The sequence below is a fragment of the Choloepus didactylus genome, chromosome 19 (assembly GCF_015220235.1).
Source record: "Choloepus didactylus isolate mChoDid1 chromosome 19, mChoDid1.pri, whole genome shotgun sequence".
Taxonomy (NCBI): domain Eukaryota; kingdom Metazoa; phylum Chordata; class Mammalia; order Pilosa; family Megalonychidae; genus Choloepus; species Choloepus didactylus.
In genome coordinates this window covers 13,789,771-13,809,849 of record NC_051325.1, presented here as the reverse complement: position 1 = coordinate 13,809,849, position 20,079 = coordinate 13,789,771, and the positions used below count along the sequence as shown (strand labels likewise).

The 20,079-nt window shown below is 46.8% G+C and overlaps 1 protein-coding gene across 1 annotated transcript in view; it reads right to left on the bottom strand.

Moving 5' to 3' along the window:
* Positions 1-210: 210 nt before the first annotated feature.
* The window catches only part of RALGAPA2 (Ral GTPase activating protein catalytic subunit alpha 2), a 323,126-nt gene continuing 303,257 nt past the window's right edge, over positions 211-20,079 (bottom strand). Inside the window, exons 39-40 of the mRNA XM_037811964.1 lie at positions 3,447-3,485; positions 211-527 (exon numbers count right to left, since the gene is read on the bottom strand). Coding sequence (XP_037667892.1) covers positions 3,481-3,485 — 5 coding nt within the window. The 3' untranslated portion in view covers positions 211-527; positions 3,447-3,480. The remainder of the gene's footprint in view (positions 528-3,446; positions 3,486-20,079) is intronic.

Sequence of the window (20,079 nt, the reverse complement as noted above, 5' to 3'; positions counted from 1 at the left end):
ACTTCTCCTGGGCAAAAGACCCTGGGGAGAGCCAATTTCTACGATGATGAAATTTTTGAGTGAACCATGAATCCTAACTAATAAGAACTAGCAAAATCAACACAAGAGAAAATTCCTCGATGTGTAATTGCACTGGGAAGTATTAATGAGAGGAAACCACTGGGTGCTGAGACCAGGCCCCCTGTTTCCCACCCACCCAGGCTGCTCCCCAGCCCTGCACTCCCTGGCAGCCCTGCCTGCGCCCCTGCAAGGAGGGGATTTCCTTCTTTTTTCTTGCCTTCTTTAGAAGCACAAGGTCGGTGAGGTTTCGATACAGGATGATGCAGCCTAGTTGGTAAGTTCACTCGGAACCATCCGGAAGGCGGGTTCTCCTGGGGCTTGGCCATCCGAGCGTGGGCAGCCTTGCCGGGGGCATCGGCAGAGCAGTGGCGGTTCCTGGTGTCTCTGGGTTTGGGGGCTTGGGGAAGGGGCTTGGGGGTCTGACCCATCTCCACCCCAGGAGGCACTGGAAGGCGGGCACTGGGACCCTGCAAGGGAAGCAGAGAGAGCACGTGTCATCACGGCGGCTGAGGCTTCTGTGCAACAGGTTTAAAGGAAGATCTGTGGCCCTGAGCCGAGAGGGCACTGTGTCCTAAGCAAGGGGGTCTGGTGCCCCCCCACAGGGCTTGCCCATGTGTTTGTTGAATGAATCAACAAGTGAATCATCTTCCCACCACGGTTCTGCCCCGCCAGGGCTTTTCCACAGCATAGAAGAAACTGAATCTTTTAAAAATGAAATTAAAAAAAAAAAAAAAAATGAATCAGCTCCACTGTCCAATCCGTAAGTAAAGAAGGAAGAGAAAAGGCATCTGTTTACACAAAAAGGGAGGAAGAGCCAATGAAAAAGCCAGTTAACTTCCCGGGTAGCTCTGTGGATCTGTTTTTGGAACCTCCATGTATTTACATATTGATATTTTACACAATGAGCTACAACTCAATTATCCCCCAAAGGGCCTAAAACTAGAGGTCAGGCCTAAATTGCTTGTCTGAATGAGGCCAGATGAGCATACAGCTATTTAGCACTGGAGGGAAAAAGGAATAAAATTAAAACCTGCGTGTGTGCTCCTCTGCCTGTCCCCAGGGTGCGGTAAGCAGGCTCAGAGGAGTGCAAGAATATGCCTGCTGCAATACCCGACCACGGTTGCCGGCGGAGCTGGGGCTCCCCCAGGACACTTCTACGAGTGAGAAGATCGTTGCATCACTTTTCCTCTAGAAACATATTTTTAAACCCTGTTGTACAATGCCCAAAGCTTCCCGGCATGACCTCTGCGTGGAGCCAGCCTCGAAAGCAGGGCCTCTCTCTTGCTCCCTGGAGGCTCCATTTCCAGGGGTAGGCCTTTGAGATAGTGCTAATAATCATATTATCGGCATCTGAAATGAATTTAAGCAACTTGTTTTATTCACGGACAGCATCTTTCTTTCATTTTCTGACCAAGCCTCACTGTTTCTAGTAAGAGCCTCCAGAATCCCTCCTTGCTAACCTGCTTGGGCCTCTGGAGGCAGCCGGCCCTAGTGCAACCTGAAATTTGGCCCTTGCAGGCTTGGAGAGCCAGGCTTTAGGCCTCTTCCCTGCTCCTAGGCCCAGGAAGGTCAGGCAGGGAGAGGGAAAGTCCTGGGCCTCTCTCCTCCTATTTTCATCTTTAAAATCAGGCTGTTTTTTGACAAAGGTGGGGGAGCTCCACGGTCATCTGTGACAAGGGGACTGCTCAAATGCACCTCGTCCTCCCCTCCTGGCTGGTGGCATTTAACCTGGGTGTGGGGGCAGCAGGGAGGGACAAACCTGACTGTATCCTAGCTAACATTCCATTTTGAAATCCCTAAACTTCCATGTCACTTTATAAATGAAGAACATCCCCTCCCCACAATGTCTATTGGGATAGGGAAGCAAGAAAATAACAAAAGCAATCAATGGAAGATATAAAGTGATGCTCAAAGATAGCAGGAAAAACATTTTACCCACCGGGGGGATTAGAAGGGAAGGGTGTCCGTCACGTCCTGCAGCTATGCAGGATGGCGTGGACAGAATCAAGCTGATGGCCCACCTGGGAGGTCGGGGGGTGGGCAAAGGGGCCAGTCCAAGCCCGGGCCAGTGCCCCTGCATTCCTCCAGTCCCAGCTTTCTGCTGGCCGCACCCCGATGCACCCACATCCCCGATTGATGGGGTGGCAGCAGGTGCGGGGTGAGCAGGCCGCCGGGGGAGAAAGGCTGCCTTCCTAACACGATAATTCCCCTCGCAGGCTGCCTGGCACCGGCTCCAGGCCTTGGTCTTTTCTGTGTAACAGAAGCTTGGGGTTCTGCTCCAAGGCCACTGGAGTCCCACTTCACCACTTTGTGGCAGGAGCAGGGTATGCGTGGAAACCAGGTCCGAACAAATAAATGCTTTTGCAAGAAATCCTCACTATTGGGAGGGGATTGCACAGCCCTTGTTTGCTCTGCCCACAGCGGACAGGTACACCTGGGTTTTGCAGGCGGGCCCCTCCCACCTGGGGAGGCTGAGGGGAGGAAGAAGAGGGCCAGCAGCCCCGAGGGTCAGAGCTCACCCGGCCTGGAAGTTCAAGGGCCCTTTCCTGACCGGAGCCGGGTGGTGCTTTGGATAAACCGGAAAATGCAGACACATTCACATTTCCTGAGACAGACAAGCGACTGGCGTCTGTGCAGGACGATCTGGTTAGTAAGAGACAGCTCCCTGGCTGGCTTTCTCCTTGGAGCGCATTACTCTCGCCATCAGCGGTATTAATTGGCCTCCCTTCCTCCTGCCCGTGAGCCCCTGAGTGCGAATTTCAGGGTCCGGGGCCAGCAGCGAGGAAACGCCCGGACCGAGAGCCAGGGGAGAGGCGCGGGGGTCCCCCCTGGCGCGCAGACGGCCGCCCCCTGGGTCCTAGACGGCAGCGGACCCCCAGGTCCTTGACCTCTGCGCCCCCCGCCCCCCAGCTTTTGTCCGCCTGTCCCTCCCCAGCTGTTCCGTGCAGCCGCCCCTCGGCAGCCCGCCCTCCCCCGGTGCAGGCCCGGGAGGCTCCGCGGAGGCGGCGGCCCCGGCCGGCCCAGGCCGCGTCTCATCGGCCCATCTCGAGGTCCTGCTCCCCGGGGCGGGGCAATAAAAAAAAGGGGGCGGCCCTGTCGCCCACTGGCTCCCCCGCGGGCCCCGCACACAAAAGGGCGGGCGACAAAGACATTTTCCGGGCTGGCAGGTGTTGGTGTCCGATTCCGCCCAGGGCCCGGGGGCAGAAGAAAAGCGAGTTCGGGGCGCCCCGGGGGGCGGGCGGACCTGCGGTGGGGACCCCCGGGGAGGGAGGCGGGAAGGCAGAGGCAGAGGAGGGGCACTTCAGCATGGGGAGGCCTGTTAGGAAATGTGCAGCCCCCTCCCCAAAGCAGGGCGGCTGGGCCAATCCCCAGCGCCTCAGTCTTACCTTTCTAAATGTGGCAGTGAGGCCTTCCCGTCTTTTAATCTGAAGGGAAAGAACAGAAAATCAAATGAATGAAAGCCCGGCCCACCCATAGCTCCAACTTGATAATGAACACAGCACTAATAATGCTTTTACTCCTGAGCCCCGGAGGGTTCTGGAAGCCTTGCAGATCATCCTGAACATCCACTTGGAAATTCTCCCTGGGAGGACAAAATACTTGCTTATGTCTCATCTATATATATGAGGCGTCAAAACACCTGTGATGGATGATCTAGACGTTGTTCTGAGCCCTGCCCATGCTGGCTGATCCTAACAGTTAGAGCCTTTTGCTGGTGCTCATTGCCTGACTTATTTGGTCTAAAAAACAGTCAAAGAGAAGAGTTTTCAAACAAGCATTTGGAATTCAATGGATGACCTGGGAAATAAGTGAGGCCCTCTAAGCGTGCAGGTTTGCATATCTCCAAGTTTCATTTTATAGGCTTTGGAGTTGGGCACTGCGCGTTCATTCAGTTGCACTGTCACCTGCAACGTGATGGTCCCCGGGAGGGCACACACAGCATGCTGTGTGGGGGTGTGGGGTGGGGGACACGTCCTGCGAGGAGAAGGCAGCCCCCAAACTCACTCTGTCACCAGCAGAGCAGCACTGACTTAGCAATCACCACGAACTGAGATCTTTGCTTTCCTGCCCTTTGGGATAGTTTTTGTTTTTTAAATCATCCATCCCTCCATATCCACTCTACTCCCAATGTGGGTTTTCCTTAGCAAATGCATAATCTTTCTGCATCAGTCAATAGTTCTTCATGCCTACTCCCCGAATTTTCCTGCACCAATGTCACTCATCCACCATCAAATCTGGACAAAGGACATTTATCAGTGACATGGCCCATTGTCTGCACAGCCACATTTGTGGACTTGGATTTTCTGCTGACCCGTCTGCTGAGGCTGACACAATGACTATAGCTGGTATCGATGACAGTGGCTCAGAAGGACCCCTGGGACACTCTTAGGGGGAGCTCACCAGAAGAGAGGTGGGCTTCTGTGAAGACATATTTTCCAAACTATTGATGAAAATATATCTCCCCCACCAAAAAGAAATGTATCTAGGGTGACAAATATCAGGATAAACTGCTGACCCTGGATGCTTTGGTAGCATTCTCTCTCAGTTGGTTTCATTTCCAACCACTGTTCACACTGCTCCTCCTTTACACATTGATTTCCTCCACCAGCATATGGTGTTCATGATTGGTAAGAAAGCGGGATGTTTTCCGGGGGATCCTCTGGATAATGTAATTCTCTGCACTTCTGATTTTCTCCCCATTGACTGTGCTGTGGGGACCCCATTTCCTTTGGTGGAAGACGGCAAATGGAGGGCATCTCTGGATGACCCTTCCTTGGTTGGGAAGCTTCGTTCTCAGGGCACCCTGCTCCTGACCCTCTCCAGTGTGAGTGAGGGTTGCTTTCTGAGGGGGCTCCTTGATCTCACTCTCCAGCAGCCCCTGAGCCCCGGTTGTGCTGTGCACACAGGCCTCCGGTTGGTGGAAACCAGGAAAACAGATGGCACGGCGAACAATGGGGGACTTGTTTGTAATTGCTGATGAGGACCGGTTTGTTCCTCTCCCCAGTGCATCCCCAGACGCAGCCTGGTGTGGTGTGCTGGACCAAAAAGAATGTCTCAATAACTGCCAATCCATGGTTGAGTTAAGGAGATGCAAGGACAGTGGCAGTTGGGGGCTGCCTTAATTATTCCATGGGGCTCCCATGTCACTTGCCCTTGACACACAGGCAGGGCTACCAGAGGCGGGGGCCCCGGAGCTGGAGCAGAGGAGGAGGCTGTCAGCTTCCAAGAAGTCCCTGCGGGGTGGCAGTGGTGGAAGGCACCAGACGCATGTGCTGGGCTTGGAGGCGAGGGGTGGGAAGGGCGCAGGGGGTGCAGGGTGCCTGGGGGTGGGGTGGGGAGCATTATTATTCATCCTTTCATCAGCTGGGCACCTGGAATGTGCCAGGCACTGTTCTAGGCTGGGTTTACAGCACAGGACGTAACGGGCGACACCCCACCTCTGGTGAGGCTCCAGCACTGTAACGGGGTGGAGGTGGTATGTCACCCCAAGGGAATGAATTTGGTTCTCAGGGGCAAAGAAAGCTTACTCTTTTTATGTATAAAGCACAGACATAAATAAATAGATTCAATAAAGAGACACATGGTGTGTCTGTGCTGTTTGGGGAAGGGGGCAATTGGGAAATAAACATAGGCTCCTTTGGGGAGCTGATACTGAAAGAAAGGTTGAGAAATACTGGGTTACAGGGTTAATAGGTGTCCTAAATTCGAAGTTATTATCACACACGAGTAGCAGTGGGGACTGGCCCCAGGCACATCTAGGAGCAGGAAGGGAGGCCCGTCTGGGGAGAGCCCTTAATGGTTTAACTAAGATGCCCAAGGGCCCAGTCATGGCAAATTCATTTTCAGCCACAGCGCTTGAGCCTGGAGTAGCTGGAAGTCACTTTTAGAGAACAATGACTCCCCTCTTTGGCCGCGTGCGACTCCCCTGACACACTGGATGTTAATAAGGACTTAGGAAAAACACAGAGAACAGCAGCACTGGCTGCAGGTTTGCTGTCCTCTGTGCAGCTTTGCTAGCAGAGGGTTTGGAGAATTAGTGGCTCTTCCTGGGGCTTGTTTTCTCCAACTGTCCTCCCTGGGATAGCAAAAGAGCAAGGATTGGAACCGAGCGTCTTCTGTCCGAGGGAAGGCAGCTGGCCAGGCCAGCCAACCAGGGATAATGCTGGGCAGGGACAGACAAGGAAAGTGGCTGTCTCTCCCTGGGTCCTTGTTACTGAACAGTCAGTGTGGAAAATGATTAACTGGTTCAAGATAATTAGGGAAGAGGGTGATTTTGAGAGCTGGCATGGATGAGGGAGGGAAACAGCAGACCAGGGTTCCAGCTTTAGGAGAGCGCTGAATATCCTACCAGCGGGAAGGCGGGCAGAGCGGGAGATCAGAGGCTGCCTGGGCTATTCAGATCCCTTGGAATGGCTGAGGAAGGGGACAGGTGCAGCCAGTGGCTGGGGTAAGCCTGCACACTCAACTCAACACTGGCAACCCAAGGCCAGTGGGAATTGGCCAGCCTAATTAGCATTTCCAAATGGCCCAAGGATGGCTTCCAGTATTTCCAATCCAGCCGCTGTGGCTGTGTCCTGGCCCGGCCCCGGCTCTGGGCTTGGCGTCCTCTTTCTGGTCCTCGGTCTCATGCATCAACTTTGGTTCTGAAGCAGGAAGAGAGGACAGCTGGACCGAAAGGAAGGAGGGAGGGAGGGCGCGCGTGTACTGTGTGCCTGCACGTGCACGTGTATGTGTGCGGGCCAAGAGGGCAACGGGCAGTCATAAAGAGGCTTTCCTGGCATTTCCCTCTTTTCTTTTCCACTGTAATCCATGGCTCTAGGGCTAAAGTTAACACACCTTGGTCTCATGGGAAAGAAGTTTCCAGATCCTCTCACTATCTCATGGAACATGACTACAAGATCCCAGTTGCATCTTGGTCATGGAGGCTGTTCATTTCACCAGACTGAGTTTGAATCTCAAAATGGCAAAACAGGACACAAACGTTCATGGCAGCACTACTCACAAGAGCCCAACAGTGGAAACAGCCCAATGTCCTCTGATGGAGGCATGGGTAAGTCATGCGATATATCCACATAATGGAGTGCTACTTGGCAGTAAAAAGGAAAGACGTTCTGACACATGCTACAACATGGATGGATCTCGAGAACTTTATGCTACATGAAAGACGCCAGACACAAAAGGTCACGCATTACACGATCCCATTCATGTGAAATGTCCAGAATATGCAAATCCCCAGAACCAAAAGTAGATTAGTGGGTGCCAGGAGCTGTGTGTGTGTGTGTGTGTATGTGTGTGGCCGTGGTGAATGGGGAGTGACTGCTAATAGAGTTTCTTTTAGTAGTGGATGAAAATATTCTTAAAATTAGACTGTGATGATGGTTGCACAACCCTGTGAATCTATGAAAAAACACTGAATTGTACACTTTAAATGGATGAAATGTATGGTACATGAATTATATTTCAATAAAACTGTTACTCAAAATGGTAAAACAGAAGGTGGTCTGGGCAGCACTATGCCCCTATTACTGCAAATGTTACTCCTGTGGTCCTCTGCGGGCACTCAGGAGGCAGTGGAGGGGGAGGCTGTGAAGTTCAGGAGACACTGTCAACAACTCTCCCCCATCCCCTCTCCAAACTTTTAGTATCTCCAAACAAAGAACACGGCGCTACCAGTCACCCCCACACACATCCCGTCAACACTGTCTTCTCAGGTGTCTTCTAACTTGAATTTATCTATCTTGTATTGCCAAAAAATAAAGTGCCAAATAAAATTCAGGAGTGGTTGGGGTGTGAGGTGAGATTTGCTCCAGGACTCTTCAGGATTTTGTGTGCAGCTCAGGATTACTTTTTATATTCTGTAATCATCAAGAGCTCAAGAACATGTCACAGTTGAGTCTGGGGTGAGCTGCGGGAGGCCAGTGAATGTAAGGACTTGTCTGATAACCATCAAAGTCACAGGGCCCTCGGTTAGTTCCACGGAGAAGGCTGTCCTATTGTCTGTGGATATTCACAAAGGAGTTATTTTCTATATGTGAATTCTCCCTATGGTGCCCCAGTTGAATTCCAAAGTAGGAACCAGTTTTCTGTTACATTTCTCAGTTATCTTGGCCAGTGTGGGCCTGCATTTTCCACCATACAAATTGTGCAGGTCATAGGTTTTATAAAGTAGCTTTCTCTGCCTTTGGGGAGGAGCATTTTGCCTCTACCACCCCCCCATCACACATTTCGTTGTTTTCTTCTGTGAATGTATGCCCCACAGCAGGCTCTGAAAGGGACGGGCTCTGCGGATTTGGTGCAATGAGTCTTGTTTGGGAGCAGAAAGGCCTAAGGGCCTAAGTCATGAGTAAATGAAACAAACAACACCGAAAAAAACCCAACCCTCCACACCCCAGTTTCCTCAACTGCCAAAATCTTGCCCTACCGAGGGCAGGGACCGAGGGGAAAGTGTGCAGGCAATCACAAATCACAACACACATGTAAAGAGCTGTTGCAACAAATGTACCACACTAATGCTAGGTGTTAATAATGGGGTGGTATATGGGAACCCTGTATTTTATGCATGATTTAATTTTTTAAAAAAGCCTATTTCAAATTGTGGATTGTTTGTAAGAGTGAAGCAATGCCAAGGAACTTCACCTTCACACCCTAGCTCTTCCGGATCACTGCAAGTCACCTGAAGTTCCTTCAACTAGTTTCCACATCTTAGGGCTACCTACTCTGATTCTTCACGGCAGCTCATGGACTCGTGGTCCCCTGAATCCCGGTGGGGGTCTGTAGGGTCTTCAGGAGGGGAGGGGACCTATGACCAGAGAACGAAGTTGTGCCCCTCTCCTTTCAGCCTCCTCCTACCATGCAATGCTCCTCCTGCAAGGAAGTGGGTGCTACATGCTTTCTTCGCCTGCGTGGTTGAGGCTGGGGCTGCTGCTCTGCGCCCCCCAGAGAACGCTGGGGGAGAACATCTGTTGTTTTGCCACAGCGTTCACTTGTGCCAAACATGCACTACGTGCCTACTGTGTACCAGGTGATGGGAGTATCAGGTGAAATATTTTTTAACTAGTCTTGCACCTCAACCCCTCCTCTCCATAGAAGCCGGAGTGATCTTTGTCAACACAAGTCAGATCAGGCGACTCCGGCTTACAATCCTCCAATGGCCGCACTGAGTGACAGCCAAGGCCTTTCCCCGCGGCCGGCAAGGCCACATCCGACCCGCGCTCCTACCACTCTCCCCATTGCTTGCTCTGCTCTCACCATGCTGGGCTCTTCGCTGTCCCTTCAATGAGCCAGGGAAGCTCCTGCCCCAGGACCTGTGTACTTGCCGTCCCCTCTGCCTGGAATGCTTCTCCCCAGATGGCTCACCCCCTCACCTCCCTCGAGTCTTGGCTCTAACCCACCTCCTCAGTGAGGCCTGTCCTGATACCCTGACTTCAAAGTGCACCCCCACCCTGGGGTTATTTTTCTCAGTAGCACTCCCCATTCTCCTTCCCCGTTTTTTTTTTCTACTTCGCACTCATCAGCCCCTGACATAAGAGTCTATCATCTTTGCCTGTCTAGAAGGAATGAAGGTAGGGATTCTGTCTGTTTTGCAGACACGCCTATATTTTTCACATCAACTATTCAGTAAATATTTATGGAAGGAACGTCTGAAGGTCCCTGCCCTTGAGGGGTCCACTAGCTGACTGAGGTGTGAAGCTGTAGTCCCACATACGTAGGCTAGACCAAAGGCACGTCTGCAGACAGGATATGTGTAGACACACGTGGAAATGAGTTGGGCATGAGTTTCAATATCTAAATAGGGGCTCCAGCAAACAGCCAGCTGTGGGTAATTGGAGTAAAGAGCAGGATCAGGCTTAGTGGCCTGCAGAGTCCCACTTCTGGCTTCTTCCTTTCTGCTTGGTGGTGATCCCTGTTTTCTGGGACTCTTACCCCAAATGCTCTTGGGTTAATCCAGCTCCCCCTGGTCGGGGCACCTGGGCTCAGAAAGCCGCAAGCTGGATGGTACAGGGCTGGTGGTGTTCCTTGAGGTCTGGCTGTTTCTCCAGCTCCTTCTCTGAGCTCCAGAGATGTAGCTAGGGAACAGGGCTTCCTAATGACCACTCGTGGGTTCTGGGGTGCACCACGTGGGGGCTGCAGAAACCTACCTAGCAGCTAGGGGCATGCGGCCTGGGTGCCCTTGGCTTTGCCGGGGACTAGGCTCTAGGGGAGTCCTTGAAGATGGGGGTGGCTCTCCCTCACCCCCTGGTCATCTCACAGACCAAGCTGTCCTGCTCGGGAGAAGATGTACTGCGGGGTGCAGGCCACTGGTTCCTTTGGCAGGTAACAGGGCCCTGCCTGGCAGAGGCAGGAGGGATCTTGGCATGGGGAGCAGAGAAGGGCAACTTTGTGGAATTGTGTCCTCTAAGCCTCTGGGATTTTATTGTCTTGTATTCTTTTTTTTTTTTTTTTTTTGTTTTTGAAATTGATTTATTTGGACTTTTCTTTCTGTTTTTTTTTTTTTTTTTTTTTTTAATCATCATTTTATTGAGATATATTCACATACCACGCAGTCATACAAAACAAATTGTACTTTCGATTGTTTACAGTACCATTACATAGTTGTACATTCATCACCTAAATCAATCCCTGACACCTTCATTAGCACACACACAAAAATAACAAGAATAATACTTAGAGTGAAAAAGAGCAATTGAAGTAAAAAAGAACACTAGGTACCTTTGTCTGTTTGTTTGCTTCCCCTACTTTTCTACACATCGATCCATAAACTAGACAAAGTGGAGTTTGGTCCTTATGGCATTCCCAATCCCACTGTCACCCCTCATAAGCTACATTTTTATACAACTGTCTTCGAGATTCATGGGTTCTGGGTTGTAGTTTAATAGTTTCAGGTATCCACCACCAGCTACCCCAATCCTTTAGAACCTAAAAAAGGTTGTCTAAAGTGTGCGTAAGAGTGCCCACCAGAGTGATCTCTCGGCTCGTTTTGGAATCTCTCTGCCACTGAAGCTTATTTCATTTCCTTTCACATCCCCCTTTTGGTCAAGAAGATGTTCTCCATCCCACGATGCCGGGTCTACATTCCTCCCCGGGAGTCATATTCCACGTTGCCAGGGAGATTCACTTCCCTGGGTGTCTGATCCCACGTAGGGGGGAGGGCAGTGATTTCACCTTTCAAGTTGGCTTAGCCAGAGAGAGAGGGCCACATCTGAGCAACAAAGAGGCATTCAGGAGGAGACTCTTAGGCACAAATACAGGGAGGCCTAGCCTCTCCTTTGCAGCAACCGTCTTCCCAAGGGTAAAACTTATGGTAGAGGGCTCAACCCATCAAACCACCAGTCCCCTATGTCTGTGGTCATGTTAGCAACCATGGAGGTGGGGTAGGCGAATACCCCTGCATTCTCCACAGGCTCCTCAAGGGGGCACTACATCTTTTTTTTTTTTTTTTTCCTTGTTTGTCTTTTTTCTTTCTTTTTTTTTTTTTTTTAACTTTCCCTTCTTTTTTGAAATCAACTGTATGAAAAAAAAAGTTAAAAAGAAAACAAACATACAATAAAAGAACATTTCAAAGAGACCATAGCAAGGGAGTAAGAAAAAGACAACTAACCTAAGATAACTGCTTAACTTCCAACATGTTCCTACTTTACCCCAAGAAAGTTACATACTATAGCAACATTTCAGTGAACTTGTTCCTACTACATCCATCAGAAACCAACAGACCACAGTCATTTCTGGGCATCCCCAGAACGTTAAATAGCTTATCTGTTCTTCTTGGACTATTGTTCCCCCTTCCTTAATTGCTCTCCACTGCTAGTTCCCCTACATTCTACATTATAAACCATTTGTTTTACATTTTTCAAAGTTCACATTAGTGGTAGCATATAATATTTCTCTTTTTGTGCCTGGCTTATTTCGCTCAGTATTATGTCTTCAAGGTTCATCCATGTTGTCATATGTTTCACCAGATCGTTCCTTCTTACTGCCGCGTAGTATTCCATCGTGTGTATATACCACATTTTATTTATCCACTCATCTGTTGATGGACATTTGGGTTGTTTCCATCTCTTGGCAATTGTGAATAATGCTGCTATGAACATTGGCGTGCAGATATCTGTTCGTGTCACTGCTTTCCGATCTTCCGGGTATATCCCGAGAAGTGCAATCGCTGGATCGAATGGTAGCTCTATCTCTAGTTTTCTAAGGAACTGCCAGACTGACTTCCAGAGTGGCTGAACCATTATACAGTCCCACCAACAATGAATAAGAGTTCCAATTTCTCCACATCCCCTCCAGCATTTGTAGTTTCCTGTTTGTTTAATGGCAGCCATTCTAACCGGTGTTAGATGGTATCTCATTGTGGTCTTAATTTGCATCTCTCTAATAGCTAGTGAAGCTGAACATTTTTTCATGTGTTTCTTGGCCATTTGTATTTCCTCTTCAGAGAACTGTCTTTTCATATCTTTTGCCCATTTTATAATTGGGCTGTCTGTACTATTGTCATTGAGTTGTAGGATTTCCTTGTATATGCAAGATATCAGTCTTTTGTCAGATACATGGTTTCCAAAAATTTTTTCCCATTGAGTTGGCTGCCTCTTTACCTTTTTGAGAAATTCCTTTGAGGTGCAGAAACTTCTAAGCTTGAGGAGTTCCCATTTATCTATTTTCTCTTTTGTTGCTTGTGCTTTGGGTGTAAAGTCTAGGAAGTGGCCTCCTAATACAAGGTCTTGAAGATGTTTTCCTACATTATCTTCTAGGAGTTTAATGGTACTTTCTTTTATATTGAGATCTTTGGTCCATTTTGAGTTAATTTTTGTGTAGGGGGTGAGGTAGGGGTCCTCTTTCATTCTTTTGGATATGGATATCCAACTCTCCCAGCCCCATTTGTTGAAAAGACCATTATGGCTCAGTTCGGTGACTTTGGGGGCCTTATCAAAGATCAGTCGGCCATAGATCTGAGGGTGTATCTCTGAATTCTCAATTCGATTCCATTGATCTATATGTCTATCTTTGTGCCAGTACCATGCTGTTTTGGCAACTGTGGCTTTATAATAAGCTTCAAAGTCAGGGAGTGTAAGTCCTCCCACTTCGTTTTTCTTTTTTAAAGTGTCTTTAGCAATTCGAGGCATCTTCCCTTTCCAAATAAATTTGATAACTAGCTTTTCCAAGTCTGCAAAGTAGGTTGTTGGAATTTTGATTGGGATTGCATTGAATCTGTAGATGAGTTTGGGTAGAATTGACATCTTAATGACATTTAGCCTTCCTATCCATGAACATGGAATATTTTTCCATCTTTTAAGGTCCCCTTCTATTTCTTTTAGTAGAGTTATGTAGTTTTCTTTGTATAGGTCTTTTACATCTTTGGTTAAGTTTATTCCTAGGTACTTGATTTTTTTAGTTGCTATTGAAAATGGTATCTTTTTCTTGAGTGTCTCTTCAGTTTGTTCATTTCTAGCATATAGAAACATTACTGACTTATGTGCATTAATCTTGTATCCCGCTACTTTGCTAAATTTGTTTATTAGCTCTAGTAGGTGTATCGTTGATTTCTCAGGGTTTTCTAGATATAAGATCATATCATCTGCAAACAATGACAGTTTTACTTCTTCTTTTCCAATTTGGATGCCTTTTATTTCTTTGTCTTGCCGGATTGCCCTGGCTAGCACTTCCAGCACAATGTTGAATAACAGTGGTGACAGTGGGCATCCTTGTCTTGTTCCTGATCTTAGAGGGAAGGCTTTCAGTCTCTCGCCATTGAGTACTATGCTGGCTGTGGGTTTTTCATATATGCTCTTTATCATGTTGAGGAAGTTTCCTTCAATTCCTACCTTTTGAAGTGTTTTTATCAAAAACGGATGTTGGATTTTGTCAAATGCTTTTTCAGCATCTATTGAGATGATCAATTGATTTTTCCCTTTCGAGTTTTTAATGTGTTGTAATACATTGATTGTTTTTCTTATGTTGAACCATCCTTGCATGCCTGGAATGAACCCCACTTGGTCATGGTGTATGATTTTTTTGATGTGTCTTTGGATTCGATTTGCAAGTATTTTGTTGAGGATTTTTGCATCTATATTCATTAGGGAGATTGGCCGGTAGTTTTCCTTTTTTGTAGCATCTTTGCCTGGTTTTGGTATTAGATTGATGTTAGCTTCATAAAATGAGTTAGGTAGTGTTCCATTTTTTTCAATGTTTTGAAAGAGTTTGAGTAAGATTGGTGTCAGTTCTTTCTGGAAAGTTTGGTAGAATTCCCCTGTGAAGCCATCTGGCCCTGGGCATTTATTTGTGGGAAGATTTTTGATGACTGATTGGATCTCTTTGCTTGTGATGGGTTGGTTGAGGTCTTCTATTTCTTCTCTGGTCAGTCTAGGTTGTTCATATGTTTCCAGGAAATTGTCCATTTCTTCTACATTATCCAGTTTGTTGCCATACAGTTGTTCATAATATCCTCTTATAATTTTTTTAATTTCTTCAGGATCTGCAGTTATGTCACCTTTTTCATTCATTATTTTGTTTATATGGGTCTTCTCTCTTTTTGATTTTGTCAGTCTAGCTAGGGGCTTGTCAATCTTGTTGATCTTCTCAAAGAACCAACTTTTGGTGATATTTATCCTTTCTATTGTTTTTTTGTTCTCTATGTCATTTATTTCTGCTTTAATCCTTGTTATTTCTTTTCTTGTACTTGGTTTAGGATTGGTTTGCTGTTCATTTTCTAGCTTCTTCAGTTGATCCATTAGTTCTTTGATTTTGGCTCTTTCTTCCTTTTTAATATATGCGTTTAGTGCTATAAATTTCCCCCTTAGCACTGCTTTTGCTGCATCCCATAGGTTTTGGTATGTTGTGTTCTCATTTTCATTCGTCTCTATATATTTAGCAATTTCTCTTGCTATTTCTTCTTTAACCCACTGATTGTTTAGGAGTGTGTTGTTTAACCTCCAGGTATTTGTGAATTTTCTAAGTCTCTGATGGTTATTGACTTCTAATTGTATTCCATTGTGGTCAGAGAATGTGCTTTGAATAATTTCAATCTTTTTAAATTTATTGAGGCTTGTTTTATGTCCCAGCATATGATCTATTCTGGAGAAAGTTCCGTGAGCACTAGAAAAGTATGTGTATCCTGGTGATTTGGGATGTAATGTCCTGTAGATGTCTGTTAAATCTAATTCATTTATCAGATTGTTTAGGTTTTCAATTTCCTTATTGGTCTTCTGTCTGGTTGATCTATCTATAGGAGAGAGTGATGTGTTGAAGTCTCCCACAATTATTGTGGAAACATCAATTGCTTCCTTTAGTTTTGCCAATGTTTCTCTCATGTATTTTGTGGCACCTTGATTGGGTGCATAGACATTTACGATTGTTATTTCTTCTTGCTGAATTGCCCCTTTTATTAGTATGTAGTGGCCTTCTTTGTCTCTCAAAACATCCCTGCATTTGAAGTCTATTTTATCTGAGATTAATATTGCTACACCTGCTTTCTTTTGGCTGTAGCTTGCATGAAATATTTTTTTCCATCCTTTCACTTTCAGTTTCTTTGTGTCCCTGTGTCTAAGATGAGTCTCTTGTATGCAACATATTGATGGTTCATTTTTTTTGATCCATTCTGCGAATCTATATCTTTTAATTGGGGAGTTTAATCCATTTACATTCAATGTTAAAACCGTGAAGGCATTTCTTGAATCGGCCATCTTATCCTTTGGATTATGTTTGCCATATTTTTCCCTCTCTCTATTAATATCCTTTATTGTACCCATACCGAATCTCTTTAGTACTGAACCTTTCTCCAAGTCTCTCTGTCCTGTCTTTGTTTCTCTGTCTGTAGGGCTCCCTTTAGTATCTCCAGTAGGGCAGGTCTCTTGTTAGCAAATTCTCTCAGCATTTCTTTGTCTGTGAAAAATTTAAGCTCTCCCTCAAATTTGAAGGAGAGCTTTGCTGGATAGAGTATTCTTGGCTGGAAATTCCTCTCACTCAGAATTTTAAATATATCGTGCCACTGCCTTCTCGCCTCCATGGTGGCTGCTGAGTAGTCACTACTTAGTCTTATGCTGTTTCCTTTGTATGTGGTGAATTGCTTTTCTCTTGCTGCTTTCAGAACTTGCTCCTTCTCTTCTATGTTTGACAGTGTGATCAGTATATGTCTCGGAGTGGGTTTTTTTGGATTTATTCTATTTGGAGTTCGCTGAGCATTTATGATTTGTGTATTTATGTTGTTTAGAAGATTTGGGAAGTTTTCCCCAACAATTTCTTTGAATACTCTTCCTAGACCTTTACCCTTTTCTTCCCCTTCTGGGACACCAATGAGTCTTATATTCGGACGTTTCATATTATCTATCATATCCCTGAGGTCCATTTCGAGTTTTTCAATTTTTTTCCCCATTCTTTCTTTTATGCTTTCATTTTCCATTCTGTCATCTTCCAGGTCACTGATTCGTTGTTCAACTTCCTCTAGTCTTGTACTATGAGTGTCCAGAATCGTTTTAATTTGGTCAACAGTTTCTTTAATTTCCATAAGATCATCCATTTTTTTATTTAGTCTTGCAATGTCTTCTTTATGCTCTTCTAGGGTCTTCTTGATTTCCTTCATATCCCGTACTAGGGTCTCATTGTTCATCTTTAGTTCTTTGAGTAGCTGCTCTAGGTGTGTCTCTTCTGGTCTTTTGATTTGGGTGCTTGGGCTTGGGTTATCCATATCGTCTGGTTTTTTCATATGCTTTATAATTTTCTGTTGTTTTTGGCCTCGTGGCATTTGCTGACCTTGATAGGGTTCTTTTAGGGTTTGTAGACCAGTTGAAGTCCTTATCTCTAATTTATCAGATCTACAGCTTCGTGGAGTACACTTTCTCTAACTAACCAGCAGGTGGCGTCCACGAGCCACCTGTTCTCCACAAGCCAGATCTCCCCTGCTTAGCCTTTTTGGTGAGTGGGGGAGTGAGTCTTGTGGGGCCCAATTGGTGTCCCAAGCTTGCGTGTGTAGTTGGTGTTGCCTGCCCTGTATGTGGGGCGTGTTTCTGGGCAGTCGGGGAGGGGGGGTGGCCCTAACAATCAAATCTCCCTGATGATCCTAGAGTTTTAAAGCTACTGCAATAGTCTAATCCTTCAGTTCAGTCCTGCCACAGTTTGTCTCTGCCACTGACCCACAAGTCTTTGGTATTGGCGTATGGCTCCTGAGACTTGCAAGTGGGCCCCTCTTCCAGGCTGTGCACCCCGGGTCCTCTGTTGAGGGATGACTGTGCTATGTCACAGGTGAGTGCCGTCCCCCCAGGGCAGTTCTGGGCTGCTGGGCTGTGTTGGGAGGCTCCCAGTCTGCTCAAATGATGGCTGAATGGGGCTCTGTTAATTCACACTGCTCCCCCTTCCCAGCTCTGGGACATTCAGCTGAGGTTGCAGGGAAGGCTAATGTCCACGCCCAGTTTTGTGGTGTGTGCCTGTTATTTGAAGCACTTCCGTCACACTGGGTTGTCTGGGACAGCTCTGGGCTATGGGGCTGGCGATGGGCAGGAGTGTTTCCTGTCCACCAGGATGGTGGCTGTGAGCGGACACCCCCCTTTTCTTGGGAAGTTGTGTTGTTTAGTGAATTTTCTCAGCCACTGGATTATTGCCTTTTGTCTCAGAGCTCTCTTAGTTCTGCTCTTGACTTGACGTGCCCAAATTTCAATTCTTTGAAGCTTTCTGTATTGAGCTTCTTAGAGTAATTGTTTTAGAAAAAGCAAAAAGGATTTAAAAAAAAAAAAACAAAAAAAAAAAAATAAAAAAAAAAAAACGGCCCTCCTCAGAGATCTAATGGGTTATTGAAATGCTAATAGACAAAGCAACCAGGGCCATTAAGGAAAGGTGCCCTGGGCAGAGAGATCAGCCTTGCTTCGGGATTTGCATATGCGCCTCAAGGCCTGATCTCCGCCCTTCCCCTTTCTGTGTTCACCAGAACTCCAAAAATCCTCTGCTTTTACTTTGGAGCTTCTCGTGTTGTTTTCCTTCTATGCCCGTCTCCTCTCTGCTGGGCTGGCTGCTCTCAGAGTCTGTGGTGTCTGGCCTCAGTCTATCTATGGTTGGAGTTTGAATCAGTAGAATGAGTTTCCGATGAGAGCAGCCACTGCAATTCTCCCTTCTCCTTCCTGGAGCTGACAGCCCCTCCTCCCCCGGGACTGAGCCTGGCAGGGAGGGGCGCGGGTCCCCTGGCCGCAAAAACTTACAGATTTCGCTGATCTCAGCAGTTCCACGTTTTCATGAGTGTTGTATGAAGTATGCCCAAAGACAGATTGCTCTGTGGTGTCCAGTCCACGCAGTTCCTGGCTTTTTACCTACTTTCCTGGAGGAGTAACTAAAACATACAGCTCACCAGTCTGCCATCTTGCCCCGCCTCTTTCTTTCTTGTCTTGTATTCTTGAAGTGGTCACACTGGATTTTGCCTGCTCTTTCTTTACACCCTGCATAGAGATGCTCCTGGGCTTCTTATGTGCTGGGAAATGAATTTTGGCCGTGTCAGTGCTGTAAATACTTTCTGTATTTTTTTTTTAACTAGCATGTTTCCTACTTTTTTAAAGGATTTTTTTTTTCCAGCCTTATGTGGACTTTAAAGACTAGCAGGAAAAAAGGAGCCAGCTTTTCTCTTTTTTATGCTATTTAGAGGTTTATTTCCTGGTTATTGTTCTATAGCCTTCTGGAACAGGATAGTATAAAATATTCTTTCTTTCTGCCAGCAGACTTAAATGCTAGTGAGAGAGGTTCCATTTGGCCTCTGCTTTGGTTTGGCAATTGCCAAATGGGAATTCATGCAAAACCATGGCATCTTCCATCAAACCTAATGTACCATCTGAATGTCGCACCTCCTAGAATCAGAAAGTCTGAGGCCACAGTCAGGATGCACAAGGAATGGGGTGTCAGGGGCTCCAGGTTCTTCTGAAATGAATTCTCAAGGTTATTTCAAATAAGCTTCAATTAAGAATCATTTCTGAAAATTGTCTCTGAGAAAAATTCTTGGTACCTGCCAGCCATCTCCTGGTAACTGCTAACTCATTCCCTGGCGCTGTAATGAACAGGTAGGCACAGAGGAAGATGTCCCTTGCATTTAAAACTGGGTAAGGACAACACAATGTCACATTTCACAGAAAAAGCCGCATCTTCAAAGTTCTTTCAAAGAAACAAATTAAATGTCGTCACCTCAGAATGAGTAACCTTGGGTGCCTCTTATGCTGAGGAACTTTCCATAAGCCACAGGGTCAGGGTGGCCTCGGGTCTGGGAGGGGTAGTTTCCTCCTCTCAGCTCTCCCCGCATTTACTATCCTCCATCTCCTTCTCCTTCTTCATGGGCCGTCCATTTCCCAGATGTCTTCAGTCTTAGCCAATGTGGGAAAGTTAAAAACAAACTGGTAGGATACTTTTTAGAATACTTAATACCTCTTAGGCAAGTTTTCCTTCTCTTCCAGAATCCCAAGGTAGATGGCACAGCCTTTCTCAGGGAAATCTACACCCAACTGGCCAGCCCTTGGCTGACTGGACTTTTGTTCTGTTGTTGTTATCATTTTGACATGTAGTTACCATGTGGAGCTATTAATCAGTGCTTATTCAAACATAGTCATTTTTGTAGTTCACTCATTTCAATAATATCTGCCAGAATTCTCCAACATGACCCCAAGCTCCATGAGGGAAGGGGGATGGAGACCTGCTGAAGGTCTCCAGGGCCCTGCTCCGTCCCTCGCTCACAGCTGCAGGGGAAAGGAGGACCAACTTGGAGAGGGCACGGGACTGGTGACACTTAACAGGGGGCATCAAGCTGATCAAATGGAACAAATGTTTGTCTCACCTCTGTCTTCACTCTTCCAGAGCTGCCACTGAAGAGAGTGAATGAGTTTTAAGAGGCAGAAGGATGAATCAGTGTGAGGCAAAATGTGGCACAGAGTACGGAGATCAAGAATTCTCTTTAAAAGCCTCACTACCATTTGCAAAAGCATCTCGAATCAAGGTTCAGTTATCCAGGGTGTGGGTAAACCATGCTCTGGACCCCTCCGCCTCCCTCACCCCAGTTCTGGTTGGACT